This window comes from Topomyia yanbarensis, chromosome 3, assembly GCF_030247195.1.
Source record: "Topomyia yanbarensis strain Yona2022 chromosome 3, ASM3024719v1, whole genome shotgun sequence".
NCBI lineage: Eukaryota > Metazoa > Arthropoda > Insecta > Diptera > Culicidae > Topomyia > Topomyia yanbarensis.
The window spans coordinates 267781123-267805837 of record NC_080672.1 but is presented as its reverse complement, the minus strand read 5'-3'; the positions used below and the strand labels follow the sequence as shown (position 1 = coordinate 267805837).

Genomic DNA, 24715 nt, shown 5'->3' with positions numbered 1-24715 from the left:
GAGTGCGGCCTGTTGATGTGTGTGTGTGTGTGTGTGTGTTAAATAAATAAATAAATGAAATAAATAAAGAAATCTTTGTTGTTGAGGATCCTGGATCGCCTGCTGTTGCTTGAGGGTCACCTTTCTCTCGATTTATTTTTTCGTTCATGCTGTCTTCGCTATTTGCTTGCAGTTGATGTTGTTTCGTTAGAGGTTTTTGTGCATGGTTTCCGTAGTGTGTCTTCTTGTTACAGAACTATCACGTAGACCCCTACGTTCATCATATGTGCAAATCGTGGTTTGAGATTTGGGAATGCCTTTTATTCCGCATTGAAAGGTCAGGTATGAATAGGCTGCGTCATTCGCATCCTAACGATACAAACGTCTTAGAAATATGCGGAAACAAATTCGCAGGTTTCCAACTTAACAGATTTCACCGCTCCGTATTTCGACATGATAGTTGTAATCAACTGATTTCTAGTACGCGGAGATAGATCGTGTTAACGAACATCTATCTTATCACCGTCTATATAAACGGGTATCATGATTCTAACATTGTCATACTCAACGACGTGTTGTTATTTTCCTTAGCAAAACTTTCCATCATGGCTAAGGTTTTAAACGTTATCAGTACAGTATTACGAGTATGATGAAATTAGATGATAACGACTTCGAGTATAAGCTGCAGGTGGTGGTAAAATTCTCCCGCGTCTTGGGCCGGGAGATCGGTGCGCATTCAGAAGGTCAAAAAGTATTTGGCCGACATGGACATCGTCATCAGGGAGTGGAAATCGAGGCTAGCCTTGTCGAAAGCGCCAGCGGCTACCTGTAAGTAGCTGAAGAGCCTCGTTAAGGATATCTTCCCTAGGAAACGTGGCATGGGTGTGATAATGGACGACGAGACGGACCAGAAGCTCAACGGTAATGAATGACTAGGGACCGGGTATACCACGTCCACCAGGAAGCAGCGGCGTAAAGTACATCTTCTTGTGACTGAAAAGCTGTGAGGATGTTAAAGCCGGTCTAATTTTCTTCAACGGAGTGTTGCACGAAGTGCTTACAGGAAGCCTTCGACACATTACGCGAAGCGACCAGAGGAAATGGAGCGTTTGAAAATCCCAATCGTCTCCAAGGACGCTAATCGTGGGTTAATCGCTAGTCGATTTCTTAAATTGTACGAATTATTTGATGAAAAAAACGTAAAAAAATGTTATATTTTTGAACAATATTCTTATGTATTACGAACGTGTGAACAACTAATTTAAATAAAAGCTTCATCTGATTACATACAAACAATCCGTATATTTTTCGTAAGTTGATTGTACAAAAGCTATTCGTAGCAGATTTATGAATATATTCTCTCGGTGTTGTAATGTACCTCCATTATCCGCACTAACAGATGTTTGAAAAAAAAACGCCAAAAGCTCGATGTGGCAACGGTTTCCAACTAACACTAGCCTATTTTCAGGCGAAAAAAATGTTTCCTATGAGCTTTTTATTATCTGTGTTGCGAAATGTTTTCATTAGTCACTGGCACAATGAACTGAAGACATTTGTTTGGTTTGCTCTTGATTATAGAGCTTTTAAGGTTGGACAGAGAAAGCGCAAAAATCGAAAACGAAAAAAGCAGTTTTTTTCCACACCGTGTGTTAGATCTCCATAAAAATCAATCAGCAGTACTGTAACAACATTCTACATAAGCTGATTTTGGTTTTCGATTTTTGCGCTTTCTCTGTTCAACCTTAACGTTAGAAATCATTAATTATATTTTTCGTGTTGGGCAAATCGAATCGACTCTAGGTCGACTGGGTACAGATCGAACTGTGACCAATATTGATTTTATCAAGAATGATACATTTTAAGGGCATGTAAGGCCACACATTTTGTTTGCTACATAGTCTTTTGTATTTATTTATTTATCTCACCCTTATTATATACACAACGTTTGATCTATTTGTTTAACTCGTTTCTTTAATTATCCAGATATATGATCTCGCCAAGGAAACGGTGGTGCTACTGCTGGAATCCAATCCAGATATAGGCCAACTGCTGGAGTGGGTAATCGACCGTTGCTACACGGCGTATCCCCGCGAGGCAGATGCATGCTTTCTCGCTTTGGCTGTCATCTTCAGTGCCCGGTAAGTTACACCGAACCATTTAGGTACAGAATATTGCAATTACAGTAAAGACCCGATTTTGTCGACTTCATTTATCTCCGATTTTGTTATTTTGTTTACTGACCATTTTTGGTGTACATAAAGGACTGAAAATTGTCGATTTATTGAAATTGGTGTGATAGTAAACTTTAACTTGTGTTAGCAAGCGATTCTCGGGTTTTATATGATTTATAAAGAAATTACGACAATTTTAACAGAAGAAGGATTATTAAGGATATTTGCCAAAGTTTACAATAAATATCGAACAGAAAGAACTAATCACATTTTTTGGAATTCTACGTCTCACCATGTAATTGGACGTTTAAAGTTGTACAACTGAGACAATTTGCAACATAATTCAAATTTCATCGCAGTGGTATGTTTGATGACCTCTAGCTGTGGAATGAAGGCACAAATCCCCGACTACATACGGGGCACGTGCCATTTAAGCCAATATATTCTGATATTCTGAAGGCAATAATGTTGACCTATATTACTGGGATTGCATTGAAACCAACAAATAGTATCCCAGTACTGGACCATGCTTCCGGAAATCCGGACTCCCAAAAACCAGATGAATTGATCCATTTTCATAGAATCTATAGCAGTGGTTTTCAACAATTTTCGTTCAATGTACCCCTTTCCTAATATTGATCCCCATCAAGTACCCCTTTCTGAATATTGCTTACTGTTTTTCAACTATGAAAACTGTACCTTTTGTATTAGAAAGCTGTTCCTGAAAATTCTCTGCCAGGTGTTTTGAACCATGTGCAAAGATCCAGTATGATTTTTTTTTATTCTTTTGGTTTATTCGATAGGCACAAATGCGTTTGCTTGGCGGTGCCAAATTCTTTTGTTTTTACATTTTGGATATTTTAAAACTAGGAGGTTACAATGTTGAAATATTTTTTTTCGCAAAGGAAAATAAAGTTTACAGCTATCTTAAGACTAGAAATAAGAGTCAATATACAAGAGAGGGTCAAGATTTTTTTTTATGAAAAATTTTAAAATAAGGGATTCAGTTTGATATACAAGAGGGGGAGTAATAGTATTTTACGAAATATTTTACAGTTATCTTAAAACTAACAATATAGTTTAGTACAAAAAAGGGGGAACAAATATTCATGAGAAATTTCACAGATATCTTAAAACTAGGGATACAATTCTATTTACAAGATGGAGGACAAGAGTTTCAATAAAGACTAAAAATTATAGCTATCTTAAAACTAAGAATACAGAATACAAATTTGATTTTTTTAACGAAAACTTATGCTTGGTCAAGATATTCAGAGGGTGGCTTATTTCCACATCAGTTGTATCAAGGACAGGGGAGAGAAGGCGTATGGTGACAGGGAAAGAAGAGCAAAACTTTTTCGCCCAAACGGGGGGGGGGGGGGGGATCAGAGAAACAAATTTGCGCCTCAGTCTAGTAAGTCGTTGAGTACCGGATTGGCGGATGGCATTCTTCGGACCCGCGGGGAATCCTTTAAAAGTCATCGGACCTCGAGTCGCTCTCGCTTCAGTTTCTTTCTATGCAGGTGTAGTGGTAAGGGCGACGGCGGTTACATAGTGGCACTCTGGAGCTGATCGGTTCCACAAGGCAGGAGGAAACTTCTAAAAACGAGAAATAAAAGAGAGGGGCTAAATCAGTATGATTTTGATCGTTTATATTTATGGTAATCCTCCCTTAATGCATTTAAATTTGAAGTTCCCATTATAAATTTGACTTGCCAGGCGATTTTATTGAGCATTTGTCCAAATAAAAATTTGTATACTCAGTTGCGTTTCGGCTTCGCCTCATCAGAAACCGACACTAACTTATTGTCGGAATAGATTAGCGCCGGCTTGACGCAAATCCCTTAAAATTAAAACACACTTTTTTATATTGTAACGACATATAATTAGCAAGGGACTGGAAGGTGATTAGTGAGGGCAAAAACTAACTCATTCAATGAGTTTCATCGTCGCACAATGCTTAGGGTGGAAGTTTTCCGTGACTTAACTTTTTGTCGGCTCCGACAGCATAGGTCATTAAATTGACTTTACGCTTGTCCGGACATGCCGCAGACTCAGGTGATTCGCATTTAATGCCAAAAGATCCTGACTCCTGCGCTGCAGAAGACAAAAAGCTAAGTAATCGGGAAACTCTAAGCTTGTTCATTGACCCTACTCCACGCTTTTCTAAACTTTCTTACTTCAAACCCTTGCTCTCCCTTGAGTACTATGGCTCTTAATATTTGAAAAATACTTCACCTACCAGTCCCTTGCTAATTATATGTCGTTACAATATAAAAAAGGAAAAAGATTGACTGACTATAAGTCGTTAATAAAAAAGCTAAAACACACTTTGTGTTTCAATCGAACGACTGATCAAACGTGATGTCCCGTCCGAGCAGAAGTTCTGTTTGTGCCGATGAGACACAGTGAGCCGAAACTTGTCTTGGCTTAGCAGGCCTATGCGAAAGCACTATGCTATATTTCACCCTAAGGAGGAAAATTTGGTAAAACCAAAATTTCTCACTAGGGTGAAAATTTGTTGGTAAAACCAGTAAATAAATTTTTTTATTTGTGTGCGATCAATAAAAGGATTTTTTGCGCGTTCATGAGCTTAAAGCGGTGTTTGAATACAATATCGTGGTTATATTAGTTTGAATACAATATCGATATTATATTATTATGATAGCATTACAGTTAATTCGGTTATTTATAATATAATCACGATATTGTATTCAAACACCGCTTTAAATTCAAGAACGCGCAAAACAAATCTTTTCTTTACCTTCCGGCAGTCGCGCTAGTGCACTGAGTGCACGCTGCTCTGGAAAACTAGCGAAATCGTCTTAGGGCATCAGCTGTTGCTCGTTCAGTGGGCCATTTGCGCGACTGCCGAAGGGTTAATCGAACACAAACAAATATAAATTTTTATTTGGACAAATGCTTAATAAGATCGCCTGATACGTCTGCCTGTATTCATTATTTATTACGTATCACTTGTACAGGGTTGTTACTACGATTTAGATATACGGTTCACATACAAACGTTGTGGCCAATCATTTGTTACACAATATGAACATCCTTCTTTGAGTGCATCATTGACGCATGATGCGTGTGAGATGCAAGTGTTTGTTCTCCAGCTTAGTCGTAGTTTGCAAGAAACATTCTTTGTGATGAGTTGCGTTCGTTGAAAAGTTTAATTGGTTTGGGTTGGTTGACTGCATAAACTGACTGTTCATGACTGTAATACATAATATTAATTAAAAGATGGTAACAATTCTTGTGTGGTACCATCTCGAGGATTCATTCTAAAGAACCATATAATTTATGCATTAAATTTATTTGTGCTTGGAAGGGGAATGTTTGTTGTGCTTTCAAGTGCTATTCAAAATAAATATTTCTTCCATTTGTTGTCGCCCTCTTGGGTGTGAGAAAAATGATAAACCAGCGCAAAGCAAGCTTGTGAACATGTCCAAAAATATGATAAACAACTTTGTCATTCATCACTCATCCACTGTTGTGAGCTACACTGTGAAGCGCAACAAACAACTCGGTTAGATCATAAACACATTTTCTGTTGAAATTTGGAACATTATATCACTCCCCGCTGAATGACAGGCGATGTGATTTCCATTTCCTTCATATGTTGATTTGAGGTCTGCACCCAACAAAGGATAAGATCTCTCGAAAACGTTTTAATGTTTAATATAAGTGATGCAGAATAGTCTAGGATCCAGCTATGAAAACAGCATTTGTATACCAGGCAAAGCAAGTGAATAACAAATAGATATGTATTGAAATTTCTCATTGGTTTGCAAAGTTACGGATCGTTGAAGTGATGGGTGCTGAAAGCATGCGATATTTGGCAGCAAATATATTTTGCAACATATGTTCATTTTTTTTAATAAAAATTTGATTTGCTCATTTTTTCAATATTTTTCAAAAATCATTCACGGTTCAGCTTGGTGGCAATGCTGGCTTATGATGCCTGTTGTGTACATGATTGGGTTATGTACTATTATGATATAGTTTACTATCGCAGTTTAAACCCACTTGTCAAATGAAACATGACACTAAACGGATGCTAAAAATTAATTTACAAATCAGTATTGCAGAAATACTCACTAATCGAAAACTCCTCTTTCATCTGAGAGTAACTTTCAAATATCGCTGAAAAACTCACTAAACAGAAGCTCGCTCCGCTTTTATACGAGTCAAGTTTTAAAATGTAACTTAACTTTCGAAGAGTCTAGATCATTTTTTTTTATTTTGGAGTTGAAACTAAATACCTAGTATTATAAACATGTGAATTCTTCGTGATTCATTTGTACGGTGATCTTGAGAACAAACTTTTTTTTTTGAAAATTACTGAATAAATGAGATCAAGGATGCAAAATGCCTACCTTTTCTACGACTGTAATATTTTTACCTACATTATCATTTCTCATATGATGCTGCTGCTGTCTATCACATTTCAGAAAAAAATTGTCATGAGCATGTTTTAACAGAAAATTGTATTTTTGACTGCAAATAGTATGAATTATAAAATATGTCAAAAGTTTTTGCTAGGGTTCTCCATGACCCAAATACACTGAAAATGTTTCTTTTACGTCTTTAAAGCGATAAACGGTTGTCGACATTTGATGATGGAAAACGCGAATAACTTTTAAAAAGTGCATAATTACACGAATTAATTGTTTTCGTTGGAGCAAAGTTCCAAATATCTCGACAACTATCGCATTTTGTAAGATGTCTGAGAAATGCCTTTTGATTTGAAATGATACTTGAAATTTGATTTGAAATGATACTATGAAATTAAAAACATGTATAAAGTTTTGTAATAAAATTACAGTTTTATATATCAATTAGTATGAAATTCAAAAACATGTATAAAGTTATCGTTTGAAAAACTTTTTTACCGATTAGTTCTCCATCATTCAATCTCATTCAAAATGTTTCTTTTCTCTTTAGGTTAAAAAATGGGTTCTTTGCAAATTTAAATTTGTAATATAAATTTATGTTTTAGTGTAAAATGACTCAACATTTTTCATTGTATAGGGGAACCCGGGACTATTCGTACCTACTTAAGCGAATCGCCCCTTTAGGTGGATAGATGTGAAAAAAATTACCGGTCAAAAGTCCTAATTGTTAGTTTGAAACCTCAGCTACATTTTTGTGCCATAAAAAGTTCATTTTCACCACTCAATGGCAGCGCTAGGTGACGATTTGCAAACTTCTGCGTTTTTCCATCCTTTTACAATGTAAGGGGTTATTCGGACCTCCTTACGGGGAAATTCAGCCCGTCATTTTTCTTTATTTGTTTACAATGGAATTATGTTTACCTGTGAATTAGTTACAAGAGACACTCCTTAAGAAGCAAAAAATGCTTTAAAAAACTTAATCTGGTATGCCACAGCTGTCGATTGGCGGCCCATGTATTTTCTTTACTGTGGCGTGTGCAATGATGTGCACAGATGCAAGCCGTTGAACGGTGGTTGGCGGAATGGCAGGTCCGAATAGCCCCGTACGCTCATATCGCACACAAGTGGTGAGCGTCTCGAAAATATCTCTGTTTTCACCCAAACAAAAATCATTCCATAAAATAGGAGCCTCAAGCTTTTCAAAACTTTTACCTTTTATTTTTTCACTTTTATTTGTCGCTTTTATTACGATTTTTCCATTATAATGATTTTTGTTTTGAGAATGGAAAAACAACGAAAAACGTATCTCCTTTCTACGAAGAACAAAGAATCAACTTCAGCTCTCAAAATTAATGTTTCAGAATAGCTGTTTCACGAATATGTACGATAGTCAGAAAGTCTTGCTATTTTGTGAGAAATCGAGGGGATCCGAATTACCCCCACTGTCTTAATAGCCCCGGGTTCCCCTATTTTTTCGAACAGAAGGATTAATTACTCGTAGCTCTTTCCCAGATAGTTTTGTTGTATAAAATACGGTAATCGAACATTTTTTAGAAATTGCTACATGTGGAAATTTTTACGCCCTTTTATAAAATTGCTCTTGAGTCAAATTAATCTTATTGACTGTGAAACATGTTCAGACTTCCATGCCGGTCGGTCGCGATTTTATTGATTTTCAGACGGATCTTTGTGGAATTTCTCATTTTTCCCAAATATTATAAGGCTGAATTGGTAAAATATTAAAATTTCTGTTAGATTTTCATTTCGAATTAATACTGTGCAATATTTCCCCATATTTAGGGACGTTATGAATAGGATGAAAATGGGCAGAATATCCTATCCAGATTTTCACCGCAAAATATGAATAATTGTGCAAGATCCCCGCACTGGTCAGTGGAATTCTGAAATCTGATGCAGTTGTAATGTAATAGTGGTCCTGTCGAAATATCGAAGAATGGCTCGGAATAATAAATGGGTGTTTTGGAATCTGTTTTAGATCACTTGGTAATACATACTACTGCAAATATTAAATTCCAGTTTGAAACAATAATTAAACAATTTTCTCTTTCCCACTCATTTTGATTTGTTGGGACATTTAGTCGTACTAGAAATTGTGTTCTCATAAGACTAAGGTACCTGAGCAATCATGTTCATTAGTTCTGACGCCATTAAAAACTTAAAGGTTCTGAATTATGAATAGATGATTTCTATTCCTCGCTACTTAAACAAGATCATTGCTTGCTTCATGGTGCCATGTCTAAGAGTAAGGGATGGTATTAGGGTGTGTGCTGTAGAGCGTAGCTTAACGGTATCAGTTCCATTGTTTTACGAGCCTAGCTGGCTAAAAGGCACGTTTATGACTCGCTCTGGTCTCGGTTCAGCGTCTATTTTACGAGTTGCCTGGTAGTTTATGGGAAGCGGAAGGAATTTATTTATGCCTGTTGATTCAACTCGCATAACCTTGTACTGTACTGGATAGAAATTCATTGCTAAATAGAACCATTGGTTTTGATATTTATTGACTTTCTGCGTAGTTAGTGCCGATGAAAGTGCTACGCATTATTATCCGTAGGTGTAAACGTCATGAATGTTATTTGAATTTAACAGTTTCCGGTATTGTTACACTAAATTTGATATTTGAAGGGGGATGTGTGGGGATAATTATTTTATTCTCAAGTTACTCAACCTTATTTGGCATAGATACGGGAAGTTTAAAAAATTGATTCCCAAGCTACCCTAGCTTTGTAATCATATAATTAAGATGTTAATCATTTTATAGACCTTAAATACGCTTGAAGATGATTTTCCACAAATGGACGTAGACAAGAAACAACCTAAACACGTTTTTATCGAAATCACTTTTTTGGGCTTGATCGGATATATAACACTAATAAATCTGTGTTGATCGTTTTAAATTTTCACAGTATATTCAACATTGTTTTCTTCAACTACTTACGTACGTTATATTTTTTAATGCATAATTATTTGTTAATAAATAACAATGTGTTGATTTTATTGTATTTTTTTTTTCAAAAAAGCGCAGCGAAAAATTAAAATACTGATTCTTGACACTTTTTTTCGGGCTGTTTAGTGGAATGTTATAACGTATATCCCGCATGGGCATTTTTGTAATACTATACCACACTATGAATACTCGAGGCTTTTCAAATTAATACCAACTTCTAAAAAAAACTGCGATCATGGAACTATTTGTTAAGTAGCAGGTTGTATTAGTTGAGGGCCCCATAACTGTTTCTATAGCCTGAAATATGATACTGATGATGTACACAAGTAGTATGCTAAATAGGCGTGTCTGTCACAGATACAAGGAAATGAGAAAATTTAAAAGGCGTTTCAAAAATGCCCTAACGGGATATAAATGTTTTTTTACCTTTGGGAAAAAAGCTCCGCAAACAGATTTCCGGCCGTAAAGCTCTTTGAAAAAAGGTAAATGCTGCACATTCTGATACTTTGAAAAATATATTTGCGCTTCACAATTTGTGCAAATTCTCATTATGACATCAAAACGGTGCAGAACTCGACATTTCATTGAACAGAGCAAACCAAATTCTATGTTTGTTTAGTGTTTATTTGATCAGCTAGGGAACTAATTCACAGGGAATTAAATGTGCATGGAGAAAATGCATGGTCTTATCTTAGTGGAATGATGACTTTCATAATGTATGAGGGTTGAAAATTGACAAGTCGCGAAACGGATCGAAAATCAGTTACCAATTTCCTTCGGTTATGTCAGCATGAAGATGCACTATATTGTTAATTGTCATGTAAACCACATTTCATCACGAGCTTAATAATATTATAGCTCAATTTTTGTGCTAAAAGGCTCCGCCCCTTCTTCGTATCTGCTGCATTTTCTGATTTTGGCACTTTGTTATTTTAAATCGGTAAATTGGTTTTTCCTGCTTCCATGTCGTAACTAAGGATAAAAACAGAACTCTCTATACTTCATTTCGTGCATCTTTTAGACTCTCTAATTTTTTGTACTAAATTGATAATTTTGTTTCTGATCATTCTTCTTATCTATTCGTGATAAACCTACTTGTTTCTATTTCTAGTAATTGGGATAAATTACGCGTGTCAAATTGCTAGTATGTCCGTCATACAAAGCCAGAAATCGATTTTTTATTTATTTTTTATTCAGTTCATTTAATTGAAGCCACGTTTGAGTTACCTTGAAAGTGCCCATTTCATTGTTTTACATTTTACATTAATTAAAACTAGAGGATTACACATTGAAATTGATTTTTATAGTGAAGCTAATAAAAATTTACAGTTATCTTAAGGGACCACTTCAATGGAAAAAATGCTTGGCCGCGGAAAATATTTTAGGAACACTGTTGATTACTTTGATGGTTCTGACAAGACAGACCAAGCAAAAATCTAGCGGTTTATTTGAAAAAGTTACCAGTTTTACAAATTTGTATACACTGAGAAAAAAAATATGCAGAGTTAGCATATTTCCTGTCTCCGTCTCTTTTATTCTGCTGTGATTTTTATGCATTTTTAGCATGTGCTTTGAGGAAGCATTCAATGACGGGAAGAGCAATTTACAGCTGAAGAGGCAAGAGGCAGATAGAAATATATGCTATCGATGACTAAATAAAGTTTCAGTATATTATGTATATCAACGAACACCCTAGTAAGTCCACCCGGAATTCTGGTTGGTGACCGGTTAGTTTTCAATCTCCAGGGACACAATCGATTCTAATTAGTATTCGTTTTGTTACTGGTGTCGGAATACTTACCAGAACCAGCCATAATGCCGGCGTATTTTCCAGCTGAACTTTACTGGAATGGTTTGCAAAAAAGAGATTACAACCTCTAGAGAGAATGTTGCTAAAATTGCGTTGCAAACACTGGTCGAAACGTCGCCTGATCTAATTAGTTTGACAGTAATTTTTGTGGATACAAAGAAATCAGATATACCGCAGCGAAACAGATTGTTCAACCAGTGAATGCATAGATAAATGGCGTCTTGAGGTAATCTCTATTTGATAACTACGGTGACGCATGATTCTAATTCTGTATTTTGCTACTGCATAGAATTTTTTCACATAACTAGGCAGAGATGGCGGATGACCTAGGTAGTATAAGTAGTACTACCCACTCGAATATATCTGAGAGGGTAATTACCCACTTGGAATTTTTAGAACAAATCTAAAATTTGAAATCAGGCGAGCAGATGTCTCGCACGCACAATACTCCTCTGTCTGAAATCCTCGATGTACCACGATGTCATGTGCTACAAACGCACCGGAGGTAATTTTATCAGATTGTTATGCTAGTATGAGTATTGCAAAAATGCGGTATTTATCTAGTCCCACCACGCTTTTAGCCTAACACCGGCCCTGAAACTATTTCACGCCAAATATCATATGGTGTTACACTCAAATGTTTAGTAAGATCACTGCGGTTGTGTGCCAAATATGTTTAATTTTATCTTACAAATCTAGTTCACAATTTGAAGAAACACTGTTTCGACCAAAAGAGCTGAATATTGAACGATGTTCATGATAACCTCTTGAGTCACGATTTCGCAATTACGATGTACATTGGCGTTATATTAGTTGATGAGGTTTCTATCTGATTTTTCGGGCATAATAATGTCACTCACGTTTATAATTTGAGGAGCTTAGTCACAAATTTAATATTCGTATTGCGTTGTATATTATATGTACAATTTAAAATTATTCTATACTTATAATTATAATATTCCAAAATTTTGTGAAATTGTTCACGTGACAATTTCCAGACCTGGTGCAGAGTTGCTTGAAAGTGCAAATGATTAGAGATATCTTCTAAATTTCACAAGCATGAAGCATATCATGCACAAAATTGCACATTTCATGAAATTGGAAACGTATTTTAATTTTGTGAATTATTTTACGAATAAAAAGGGTTTATCGTGACTAACATACTCGGAATCAGGAATTAGTTTACGAAGCTCGAAGGGATCCATGAATATTATTTCGTGAAACTAAAGCAGTAGTTTTATAACCTCATCCACAACCACAAAAACCTGATCATGATCAAGATGTAATAAATCATTAATCAGTTCACGTCAAACCATGAACAATGTTCCTAAATTTATAAATAAATTCACTAATCAACACTTGGTTTATGAAAAATGTTCATCAACTAGCTGACAGACAGTTTGTCAATGACTAAGCGGAACCCGTGAAGTTCCTAAAAAAATCAAATGTCTCCAAAAATAAAGCAGGCGTTACGGAAAAATGAACACGTTTATAAAACACATGAATTTCTGTTAACGGTCCTGTTTCCGAACGTAGAAACACGATTATTCCAGAATTCATGGCACTTTATTTCCGAATTGGGGAACATTTTTGTCGGTATTGCGATACAAATTGGTCGTCCTTACAAGCATTTTTATTTTCATAATAGGTCGATCAGCCACTTCATGAAAACGCTCGAAACCGAAACAGTTTTCATAGACGACGGAGATAACAAAAGGCGAAATGAATATATATTAATACTAATAAGAATTACTAATATATACGCAGCCATCCTGAAAACAATATGGTTAAAATAAAATGGAAAAATCTAACTGGCAACTTCCTGGTGCCTTCATAACTACCAGTAAAATGCTGGTAGACTCGGGTCTCCCGATATTCCAACTTACGGCTAAGTAATACGCTCAGTTGTCACGTGTCTGTTGTTCCTGTACTCCCGCTCTCCAGGTTTTATAACAAATTTCGGATCTATTTTGAGCTATTCAGTTTCAGTCTCCAATTTCCAGTAAATCGTATGTTACGGCATCAGAAAGCTCGAAAGTTACCGATTTAAAACATTCGACGCACATGTTGCTACCTAGTTTGCTCGGAGTCATCGAAGTCTTTCCATCAGAATTTGAATACCGTACGCTCTTATTACAAATTATAGTTGATGCAGATGTACGTTTGTGGGTTCATATTTTCAATCTCAAACATATAATTTTTTTCAAAACAACCACGACGGCTGTGAACATTTTTTACTTTCGTCATCGAAGGTTGCTACGATGGAACTCATCCACTAAGTTTGGTTTTCAACCTTGTTATAAAAATAAAAATTTATATTACAAAATCGATGCTTTCTTAGATAATGTTCAGTGGAAGCCCATTGATATTTAGTTAGTGGTTGTGTGTAAAGTAATTACAATGCTTCTTGAAGAATCTAAATAAAAATCTGATCAATATGGTTCGAAATGAATTCAAAGCGTTTGTATATACGATTGACTATGATCATGTTGCAATATTACCAAATGCTTGGGAGACGTTGGAAAAACATGACTCTACAAAATTTCAGTGTAAATCCGAGACCAGATACCGGAGGTACTGATAGCTGAACATCAAGCTTTCAATGTGTGTAAGGAATATATCTGTCATTTTTAAATGGCATCAGTAAAATCAACTTACCAGTGCTACGATCGGCTAGCAGACTTCCGGCAATCGACAGACGGATCTTGCACGCAAACATGGATACGATGGTTATTCGCGTACATATAAGGCGATGTTTATATGTAACGAATGCTTACACAGGTTTTCCCGAAAAATATGTTCTAGCTTATCCATCGATTCTGTGTCTGAGCTGACCATAATAAATAGAGTTTTTGCAACATGAATAAATACACGATGATTTGCAGAAAGTTTGGTTGAAATTGGTTGAACATTTTGAGAACTAGAGCCCACTGAACATCCAAATTCATAAAAGACACTATATGAAATCCACTTGATATTGTCCTATGAACTGGTGATAGATAGGGGAAATCACGTTGCAATAATAGCTGTAACACAACTTTGAACACGTATTTTAACAACTTTCACAGTTAGGCACAAATCTCCGGCTACATACAAGGAACAGGGCATTTGAGCCAATATATTCTGATTCCTGATTCACCTTGAACTGAACACCTTTAGTGAAAAAAGATTAACTATTCGTGGTATAATGCAGATGTTTTCAAAAAGTGATTCATCGATATTGAAAGTTGCGTTCAATACATTTTGTTAGCTGAACTGAATTTGGACTAAGTTTTACATGACTCTAGTCCACCTCATTTGTTTCGACTGTTGAAGACAGATATAAAAGCCGCCTGTCATTGATCGGATAGTAAGACGAATGTGGATGGTCCGAATAATCAACTGCTGACAGTTGTATTTCTGACACTAATTTATCTTGAAAACAGCTCCACATTTTCATTATACTCTATCATTAGTGTTCATGTTCACTACTCAGTTTTGCGTTTTTGACGAATGGAAAAGATCAACATATCAAGCATTTCGTAATTTTTCGCAGTGTATATTTTCTAAAATTGATATAAACTCTTTTCAATTAGCATGCTAGATAAAAGCATTGATGTCAATGAAGTCATGTCATTTGAGTCAACAAACAAGCCAAATTGAAGCTAGATGGCCATGGAATATCATTATACGCTAAATGTTTTCACAATGTAATAAATGTTCGATTACGAATGGTCATTTTTGGAACGGTGTTTTCAGAACATTCTACATTATAAATTGGGATAAATTCATATCAATATTGATGATCAAAATGAAATAAGCTAGATACAATGCTTATTTTATTGAGATATGTGATTATAAGCACATTTATTCAACATTTTCTTTTGACCATATATTATCCACATTTACGCTGTGCATGCAAACTATTACAAACACCATAGTGTTGCCGATATGGATGTAAATAAACATCCCTTCACCCAAATCTTTCGGACAGGAAATTCTGATTTTTGAGTACTTTTTGTGGAAGCAGTGAATTGAAAAGGTTTCTTTGGAATGTCACAAAGGGATCAAGGTAAGTTCAGTATTATCTTTTATTTATTTACGGAGATAACCTGACTAGAAAATTGAGCTACGGAAATGAGCCATGTTGATTGGATTTTTACAGGACCAACAATTTTCTGGACAGGAAATCTTAGTAATAAATGCATATTTCGCTTTTCGGTAAATTCCTAAATATTGTTTCAACTTCATTTTAGGTAGTAAAAAGATTTCAATGAAATTGGAGCGATATTTACGGAGAAACAATTTGTTTTGCGGAGACGTCACATAACCACAGTTTTCATTGAAGTGGTCCGTTAAAGCTAGGAATACATTTCTGTGTTCAAGAAGAGGTAATATAATTTTAAAAAGATTAAGGGGTCCAATTAGAGTTATTTTTATGAGTAGTAATACAGTTTGGATTTTTTTCCTAGCAAGAAATATTATTGGGGCAATTAGATATTTTTAGTGGCAGCCCCAGTTTGCTTTCCACTCTTATTTTTTTGTATTACGATTTTTTTTTGTTTCTTTTTCTTTTGCTAGTCTGTCTTCTGTAAAAGTAATATTTGAATTAAGTATAATTCTATATATTGTATCGTTATTCGCCATTACAATATTCTTAAAACATATTTCAAGCACCTAATAAGTCTCCTTGTGGCCGGGCGCCAAAAAAAAATAAAATCTTGAATCGAGCGCGTACTCCAGTTCAATTTCGAATACCTATCTTTACATACAATCTCCTTCCTCCCGTGACACTTGTGGAATGCCCATTAGTATATACGGCCTCTAGCAAAAGCAATTGTCGGACTAACATTCCTTCTTTTTCCTGTTGCGATCTACGTTCAGGTTTGGCAGACGCCGGTTTTTGTACTCATTTCTAGGTTTTTATTCTGAACTTTTGGTCAAGTATACTCACATTTGAATCAATTTTGTCTTATTTTGTTTATACCTTACTCAACTCAAGGGTACTTTATTGGCACCGTGTCACAACGTCCGAAGGGTGGTGCGTCATAACGTCCGGGACATTATGACCCATCAGGCTGGGATATAACATCCGAAAACGGGTGTGCATCATAATGTCCCGAACGTTATGCCGCACAGTCGATTTCGGATCTTATGTCGCAGTCGATATTCTGCACAATGTGACGCACTTATAGTTTCAGATATTGTGACGCATAAGAACTGCATCATAATGTCCCAGGTCATAACGTCCCAAAATGATGTGCGTCATAACGCCCGGTACATTGTGGTGACGCACGAGGGTGCCTCATGAGGTCCGAAAATAATAGTACGTTATAAAGTCCGCAATCATTCTAGTGTCACAAGTCCGAAATCTGTATCTGGGACGGACACTGTGACGCACTTATAGTTTGGGGTATTGTGACGCATAAGAACTGCGTTATAATACCCGTCTGCGTCGTAAGATCACGGACTTTATGACGCAGGACTAGTTTCGGACGTTATGATACAAGAGTGGTTTCGGTTCCTTTTACGCATTTTAGCTACTCTTCTCTATATCTCCTTGCTCCTAAAATATCACTGGTGCGCATAAAACGGTGGTATCTAGAATTATGTTTTTCCACTTAAAAGTGGGACTTTCCTAGTATTCAGGTTCTTCTGAGCACACTGTTAAATAAGGCAAATCATTTTTTTTTTTCAAATGAAAATGTTTTTGGAATAAAGCTTCCTAACCAATAGGCCCCGTGCGAATCTAGAAACTTTGATAAAAATTTAATAGCCTTCTCTGGCGATTTTTGATCGCGATGTATTTTTCTTCAAAGTTGTACACAATGAAATCCTTGCCTTCGGATCTTATGGCACATTCTTCTACCTCATAAAGTCCCGGGCATTATGACGCCGACGCTATGGCCTGGGACGTTATAACGCAGTTCCTGTGCGTCTTAATATCCGACACTATGAGTGCGTCACAGTGTCCAAGACGTTCATTGTGACATAAAATCCGAAAACGTGAATGCGTCATAACGTCCGGAATACGAACGCACAACGAGTGCGTCTTAACATCCGAAAACGGATGTGCATCATAAGGTCCCGAACTTTATGATGTACACTTATTTTCGGATTCTATGACGCTCCCTTTGTGCGTCACAATGTCCCACATGTTATGACGCACCCCCTTTTGGGACCTTATGACCTGGGACGCTATGACGCAGTGCCTATGCATCATAATATCCGAAACTATGAATGCGTCATATAATCCTGGACTTTATGACGCAATACCTCTGCGTCATAATATCCCAATCTCAGGGTATGTCATAAGGTTCCGGACATTATGACGCAGCACCTCTTTCGGGCGTTGTGACACAAGCATGATTTCGGATCTTTTGGCGTATTATGTTATGACGCACCCTTTTGCTTCGGATGTTATGACGCACCCTTTTGCGTCATAGTGTCCCGGACGTTATGACTCAGCACCCTTTGGACGTTATGACCTCGGACGTTATGACACGGTGCCTACTTTATTCAACAGAAAAACTAAATTTCAGTTAAAAAACCAATTCGTTGGGTTGATTTATTTTTTGTTCAAGCTCTAAATTGGTGCAGGTGTGCTAATTTCAACATCTGTCAAATGTGAGCACTACATTGAGAAAAAATGCAAATTATTTTTCCCAGTAATGTCATGTAAATGGAAAGGTAAAATGCTTTTTAAACTCCAATTCTCGACAAACATATGATGACGGTGTAAAAGTATCCAAATTCACATTGAATGAAAAAAAGCTGTTAAAATTCACTTTGAATGAAAATTTCGAACAGACGGTCTCTCGTCAATCACAGATGTATACAAAAAAGTATAGTTTTCTTTTGCATTTAGTACTGGGTTCGGCCAGTAACGGTTTGCCCGGAATTTCCCTTTAAAGAGAATTTTGACAGTTGACTTTTACGCCGTAATTATATGTTTGTCGAGTATTCTGGGAATTGTTTTTAATGAAATTTTCAATCAAAATTTCATTACTTGGATTACTTGGTGTGGATGCATAGCAAAAATTTTGATTGTTAATAATGTTAATAAAGTTACCCCTTAGTTCCCTACCTCCTTTTTGATCATACAAAAATCTGCCAACACACACAGTGACTCTGTTTCGTCTGCAAATAGCTAAATTTCATCCATGCTATACGCGTGTACCTGTTCACGAGCGTATATGAAATATACGATGACTTTTTCACACAGTAAGTGTTCAATACAGTGAAATTTTTGCTCTCATAGTCGTTGGTTTGTGCTCAAATTGATTTTTAATGGTCGTTCACCAGGGCGATAGAGTGCACTGGGTTTTAATTCTGAGAATTACCAAAAACTGAAACGCCAAAATGACATCTTTCTGCGGCACGACCACTAAAAATGGGATGTTGGAGATTTACGCTATGCTACATGGAGAAGCGAAACAATGAAATGATGACGCCTGAACTTCAAAAAGACTAATAATTTGATTCCTTGAAGTGGAAACAGGCTACAGTACAGGAAATTGTAAAAAAGTCTCACGATTTTTTTCATTGCGGTCAACCATTTGTGGAACGAGTGGTTTTATGATCATGGTTAACGTTGAATGAAGATGCTAATTTTATTAAATTGTATCATTGTTCAAAACCTTTAAAAATCAGTTAAAAATTTACTAATTGGTCAACAATAAGTTTGCAACATTATCGTGTCATTTAAACAATACGTTCAACTTAAATATGGCATAAGTTTTCGTCAAATTAAAAAGTTAAACACCGGAATAATGTCGGTAAAAATTATTACAACAAAACTGTTCAACGTGGATAGGTTTTAGTACGTCACCCAAATATTTAATCAGCATTAAATCGACATTCATGCATTGTGGGAGTGCGATATATTTATTATATCATGTGGAGAGCATAAAAATACATGCTTTTTAGCATACTTTTTGCGCAGTAAAAAAACGTACAATTGCAGAAAACTGGGGATACCTGCTAGTTGGATTGAAAGCATTTCACTTTGCAGAACAACTTTTTTAAAATTCACTTTGCGGAAACTTCGAACATTACTATTTTTCCATGTTCAAATAATTGTATATTTTATTAGCAACTCGAAAGACAAGCGTCCAATTATCATTACTAATAAATAAAAAAGCAGTAAAAGCATTGAACAAACTTCAAGAAGCCTTACTCTTTTAGTTTCTTCTAGTCCACCTGTTCTACTTATTCGAGGACCTCCCGCTTTGCAATGCCTCAACAGGATAGAGCTATTTGGTATACCTTCGCTTCTGGTGCAGCAATTCCAGCGCTCGTAAAAGAACTTTTAGCAAACGGACACTGTTTTTATAGTTGACATTGCATAATTTTTTCCTACGACTTTGTTCTTTTCTACGTTGGGGTATCACGAAACGAAAGCGCTACGTACAGGTTGAATATTAAAACTTTTTTCTTACTGCAATAACACACAACGATAGAAAATCAGTGGATTGAACTGTGTTGACTAACAAATTGTTGCAAAGTGGTACTTTCAGTTTGCTTCTTGCTAGGCCGGATAAATTTTATTGATCGTTTGAGGAAGTATTGATATTTAGAAATAGTTATTAAGTGTGGGTGCAAATATGAAAAATAAAAGTGTTTTGTCATTTATAGTATGAATTTAGAAACTAAAGCCAACATTAAAACACCCTGATAATTAAGAGAACGTTTTAGCACTTATAAATTTACAAACGCGGTCTCAAGCATTAACTCACCGCTCGCGTGATCATGATTCGATCATGTCCGCAAGTTTTCACCCTCGATCCTAACAGCCCAGACTTAGGCCTTCAGTTGGACCAATAAAAATGACGCTCATATTCACCAGACAACACGTTCCATGGCGACATGGTCGCGAATACTAGTGAAAAGGGGAAAATTCACTTTCTTCTAGCTTCTGAACCGTAGACGAAAATTAAATATCAGATTCACGGTCCGCGCACAATCGTTCAAGAATATGCGAATGGCCACACGATTATAGAAAATAATGTATAGGGGAGCCCGGGGCTAGTTGGCGGTGGGGGAAAGTTGGTGGATTCCCTTTTCTTCTGTTTCTATTAGACATATAGCGCTGCCTCTTCTTGTGTACCTCAAGTTGTGTGACACCCGTTATCCAATGTATTTTTGTAACAAAACGATTTGTTTGGTAGAAGTTGTGGGTAATATTGTGTTTTCGAGCATACCAAGTAAATTTTCTAAATTTTAAATACTTTGCGCTATTTAGGGTGATTTTGAATCTATTTCTCGAATGATTATATTTTTCGATAGCGCGTGAAAAGAGCTTTCAGTATCCGTGTAGAAATTACATCCATCCACCAACAAAAGTTATTTTTTAAATAGCTTTTAATAAAATATGCGGTTGGGGTAAGTTGGCAGTGCTAAACGCGGGGCAAGTTGGGTACTATTTACAGTGCAAAAAAATTATAAAAAAATTTTGCTTCTGAAATTCACTCCAAAGTAAGAAGATCTTTTTTTGTGTATCTCGCCAATGTAGGAGACATTTATTCCGGCCAGTTGCATGAAGAATCTCGAAAATTTGATTTTTAAAAGGGAGTACGCGTCAATTGCCGGGATATTGAAACCGAAATGTAATAGCAATTGTCGTTTAATATAAAGTTTTCTTGAAAAGACATTCAGCACGTTCCAAAAAAGCCCTTGAAGTAATTTAATCTCCATTTGATTGCTTAGTTTTTAGCGCATCCTCACATATCGCCGGGTAAGTTGACGGGTTTTCCGTGTCACATATTTTTGTGTCTAAAAATGGAGACAATGCATCAAGCACTTTAAAGAAATCAGAGATGTTGCCAACAGTCTGCTCTTTCATGTCGCGTGTTGTATTTTGCAAGATCTACCTACATCAAAGCGGTGAAAATTGAAAACTTAAAACACCGCCAACTAGCCCCGGTCTCCCCTACACGCGAAGTTACACACACGTTATCACACGCGACAAAAACGTTAACATACAAACGCTCAAATCCTTGGCGATCATCCACGCACACCTACGTCAGTGATCTCGCAAACAGGGTAACACTCCGGTAACTAAGTGAAGTGCTAAGTGCTGCGGCTGTTCGCCCATCTAAATATGGAAGCTGTTCTTCAATGTCAGCTTCTTTCACCGAACAGCCTAGATAAGCCGTGTAGTGTCGGTAGTGGTTGTTTCAACCGACTAAGAATTACACTACGGACTACCTGTTTCAGTGGTAAAAATCTACCAAACAGGGAACCCCAATTCCATAGTGTCATGCGACCCGTGCTATGGGTAAAATTGTTGAGGGGGTTTAAAGCATTCTCAATGGCGAACGGAGCCTGGGAAGAGTCGGGCGAACTCCCTAGTATACTGCATTACGCAGCGGAACGTTCACTCTACACACCGATTTTTTTTTCACCGATGATCCACTTAATTTTGCCGAATTTTTGTTGGCTGGGGGTATGCTGAGACTCTCGGCTGATGGTAGTTCGGTGAAGTTTTGTTGAGTTTCGATTATCAAATTTCGATGTGTACAGATGAACCTGCCCAGAGGCCGTGTGGTATCCGGCCTAGAATTGAGCCACTGGAGTCCTGCTCCCATGTCGTAGGAGGCGACTGAAAGTAGGAGACCCTAAGTCAAGGTGTAGTTCCGTGCCGAGGACTTAATGACTGGAGGGTCTAAAATATGCCAGTCGCGCACGGAGCGTTTTGGGTTTTGCCCTTGCTGTGTTATGCGAATCTCTGACACAGTGGACCATTATTTTCTTCGCAAATCGTGGGAATCAAATGATCATGTCCCATTTAAACCTGATATGGCTCGCTAAATGCGTTAACATCCCAACTCGCTTGGTGTCCTCTAGTTGTTGTGCAATTTGTGTTGGAGATGAAATGTACAGTTCTCTAATCAACAATGGTTAGAATAGCACAAGTCAATCTTCAACATAAACGTACAGCAACTATGAATTTATCTCGACTCATGCAGGAAGGTAAAGCTTCCATAGAATTGGTTCAAGAACCGTATTTCCATAAAGGAAACTTCTATTTTGGAAAGTTACTTAACACTGCCTTCATTGCTTACAACAAGACAGGCATGACTAACCCACGTGAAATGCCTCGTGCTTGCATTCTTGCAAATAAGGCTATTGACGCGTGTCTCATATCGGAGCTCACAACTCGCGATATCTGTGTTGTCACAGTTTCACTGACTGTCGGAAACGTAGACAAAAAATACATATATTGTTCAGCATACCTACCACATAACGAATCATCTCCTTCTGATGATTTCAAAAGCGTTGTATCATATTGTAGCAGAAATGGGCTTCCGCTCATTATCGGCAGTGATGCGAATGCTCATCACATCATTTGGGGCAGCTCAGACATCAATCTGAGAGGCTCTGAACTGATGGAGTACATAAGTAGTACAAATCTCCATATTCTGAATGTGGGAAACCGACCAACTTTTGCGAGGTCTGGAAGGGAGGAGGTGTTAGACATAACACTTTGCTCTGATAGAATTTTGCATGAACTGGGAAATTGGCAGGTTCCAAATGAAACTGAACCGTCTCTATCCGATCCTAAATATATATTTTTCGATCATTTTGATGTCACCTTCAATGTGGTGACATATCGTAATCCTAAGTCTACAAACTGGGACCTCTTTTTGGAAAACTTAGCGACTAAATTTCATGGATATTTTCCAACAATTAGTCAACTAGACGACTTAGATGACGTCGTGGATACGACAAACTCATTCATATTAGCATCCTACGAAGAAGCTTGTCCACTTCGTACTGTTAAATCGACTAGGGGAACCCCTTGGTGGAGGGCTGAGCTTGAAAGAATGAAGAAAGTTATGAGAAGAGCATGGAACCGGCGTCAGCGTGATGACTCCAGGGCTTTCAGGTCAGCTCGTAGTGCATATAAGAAATGTCTTAGATCTGCAGAACGGGCTGGCTGGCAAAGCCTATGCACTAATGTCTCTAGTCTGAACGAGGCTAGCAGATTAAATAAAATTCTCTCCAAATCGAATGATTTTCAGATGAACTCCTTGGAAACCAGAGATGGTGTTTATGTGACGGACGAAAAAGATGTTCTTAATTGTCTCTTCGACACACACTTTCCAGGTTGTATCGATCCGGAGTTGAACAATGTTCACCGATCTCATTCTGGTGATTCGGACTCGTGGGCGTTAGCACGCACATTGGTTTCCACTGAATCGGTCAAGTGGGCGGTTGACAGCTTTGCTCCATACAAATTACCCGGAAAAGATGGAATACTTCCCGTGCTACTGCAAAGGGAATTGATATTCTTAAACATGTCTTGAAAAAGATTTTGCTTTCCAGTCTTGCTACCGGGTATATCCCGAAAGCATGGCGAGAAATAACTGTTAGATTTATTCCCAAAGGGGGGCGCTCAAGCTATGAAGAAGCCAAGAGTTTTAGGCCTATCAGCTTAAGTTCTTTTCTTCTGAAAGCTTTGGAACGGATAATCGATCATCACATCAGGAACGTTAGTTTAGTTGAATATCCACTGCACAAAATGCAACATGCATATCAGTGTGGGAAATCCACGATCACTTTGCTTCACGATGTTGTTTACAACATTGAGAAGGCCTTCTCGCTCAAGCAATCTAGCTTGGGTGTATTTCTAGATATTGAGGGTGCTTTTGACAATGTGGTCTTCCAGTCTATTCTGGAAGCTACGCACGGTCATGGGATACCTGCATGTATCTCAGGTTGGATAAACGCAATGCTTAGTAACCGCATACTTTGCTCGTCACTGCGACAGGCTGAGATACGGAAGTTGAGTATTTGCGGTTGTCCTCAGGGCGGCGTTCTGTCACCTTTGTTATGGAACTTAGTAGCTGACGGCTTGTTGAAGAAACTCAATGAGCTTGGATTTCCAACCTACGGGTTTGCTGACGATTACCAAATACTAATTACTGGATTTTGCATCGGAACAATCTTTGACTTAATGCAACAGGCATTAAGAGCTGTCGAACAGTGGTGTCGACAAGTTAAACTATCAGTTAACCCAAGCAAAACTTCAATGGTTCTTTTCACGAAGAAGCGAATAACAACCGGGGTTCGTCCCTTGCAGTTCTTTGATTCTGAGCTGCTGTGTGCAGATCAAGTCAAATACGTTGGAGTCATATTGGATTCCAAACTGAATTGGTCTGCTCACATTGAGTTCAGAGTCAAGAAAGCGTGCATGGCCTTCGGGCAGTGCAGACGAACTTTTGGAAAGACCTGGGGTCTCAAACCTAAATACATCTATTGGATTTACACGACAATTGTACGTCCAATACTGTCATACGGATGCCTTGTGTGGTGGCAGAGGGGAGAGGTGGTGACAGTCCAGTCAAAGCTAAACCATCTGCAAAGAATGGCGCTCATGGCGTTGACTGGTGCTTTCACCACGACT

General features: G+C 37.3%; 1 protein-coding gene across 6 annotated transcripts in view; it reads left to right on the top strand.

The window, feature by feature from the left end:
* The window catches only part of LOC131689849 (protein furry), a 411320-nt gene that overhangs the window by 95286 nt on the left and 291319 nt on the right, over positions 1–24715 (top strand). For all 6 annotated transcript variants that reach the window (XM_058975189.1, XM_058975188.1, XM_058975187.1 and 3 more), the window contains one exon: positions 1963–2117. In XM_058975189.1, coding sequence (XP_058831172.1) covers positions 1963–2117 — 155 coding nt within the window. The remainder of the gene's footprint in view (positions 1–1962; positions 2118–24715) is intronic.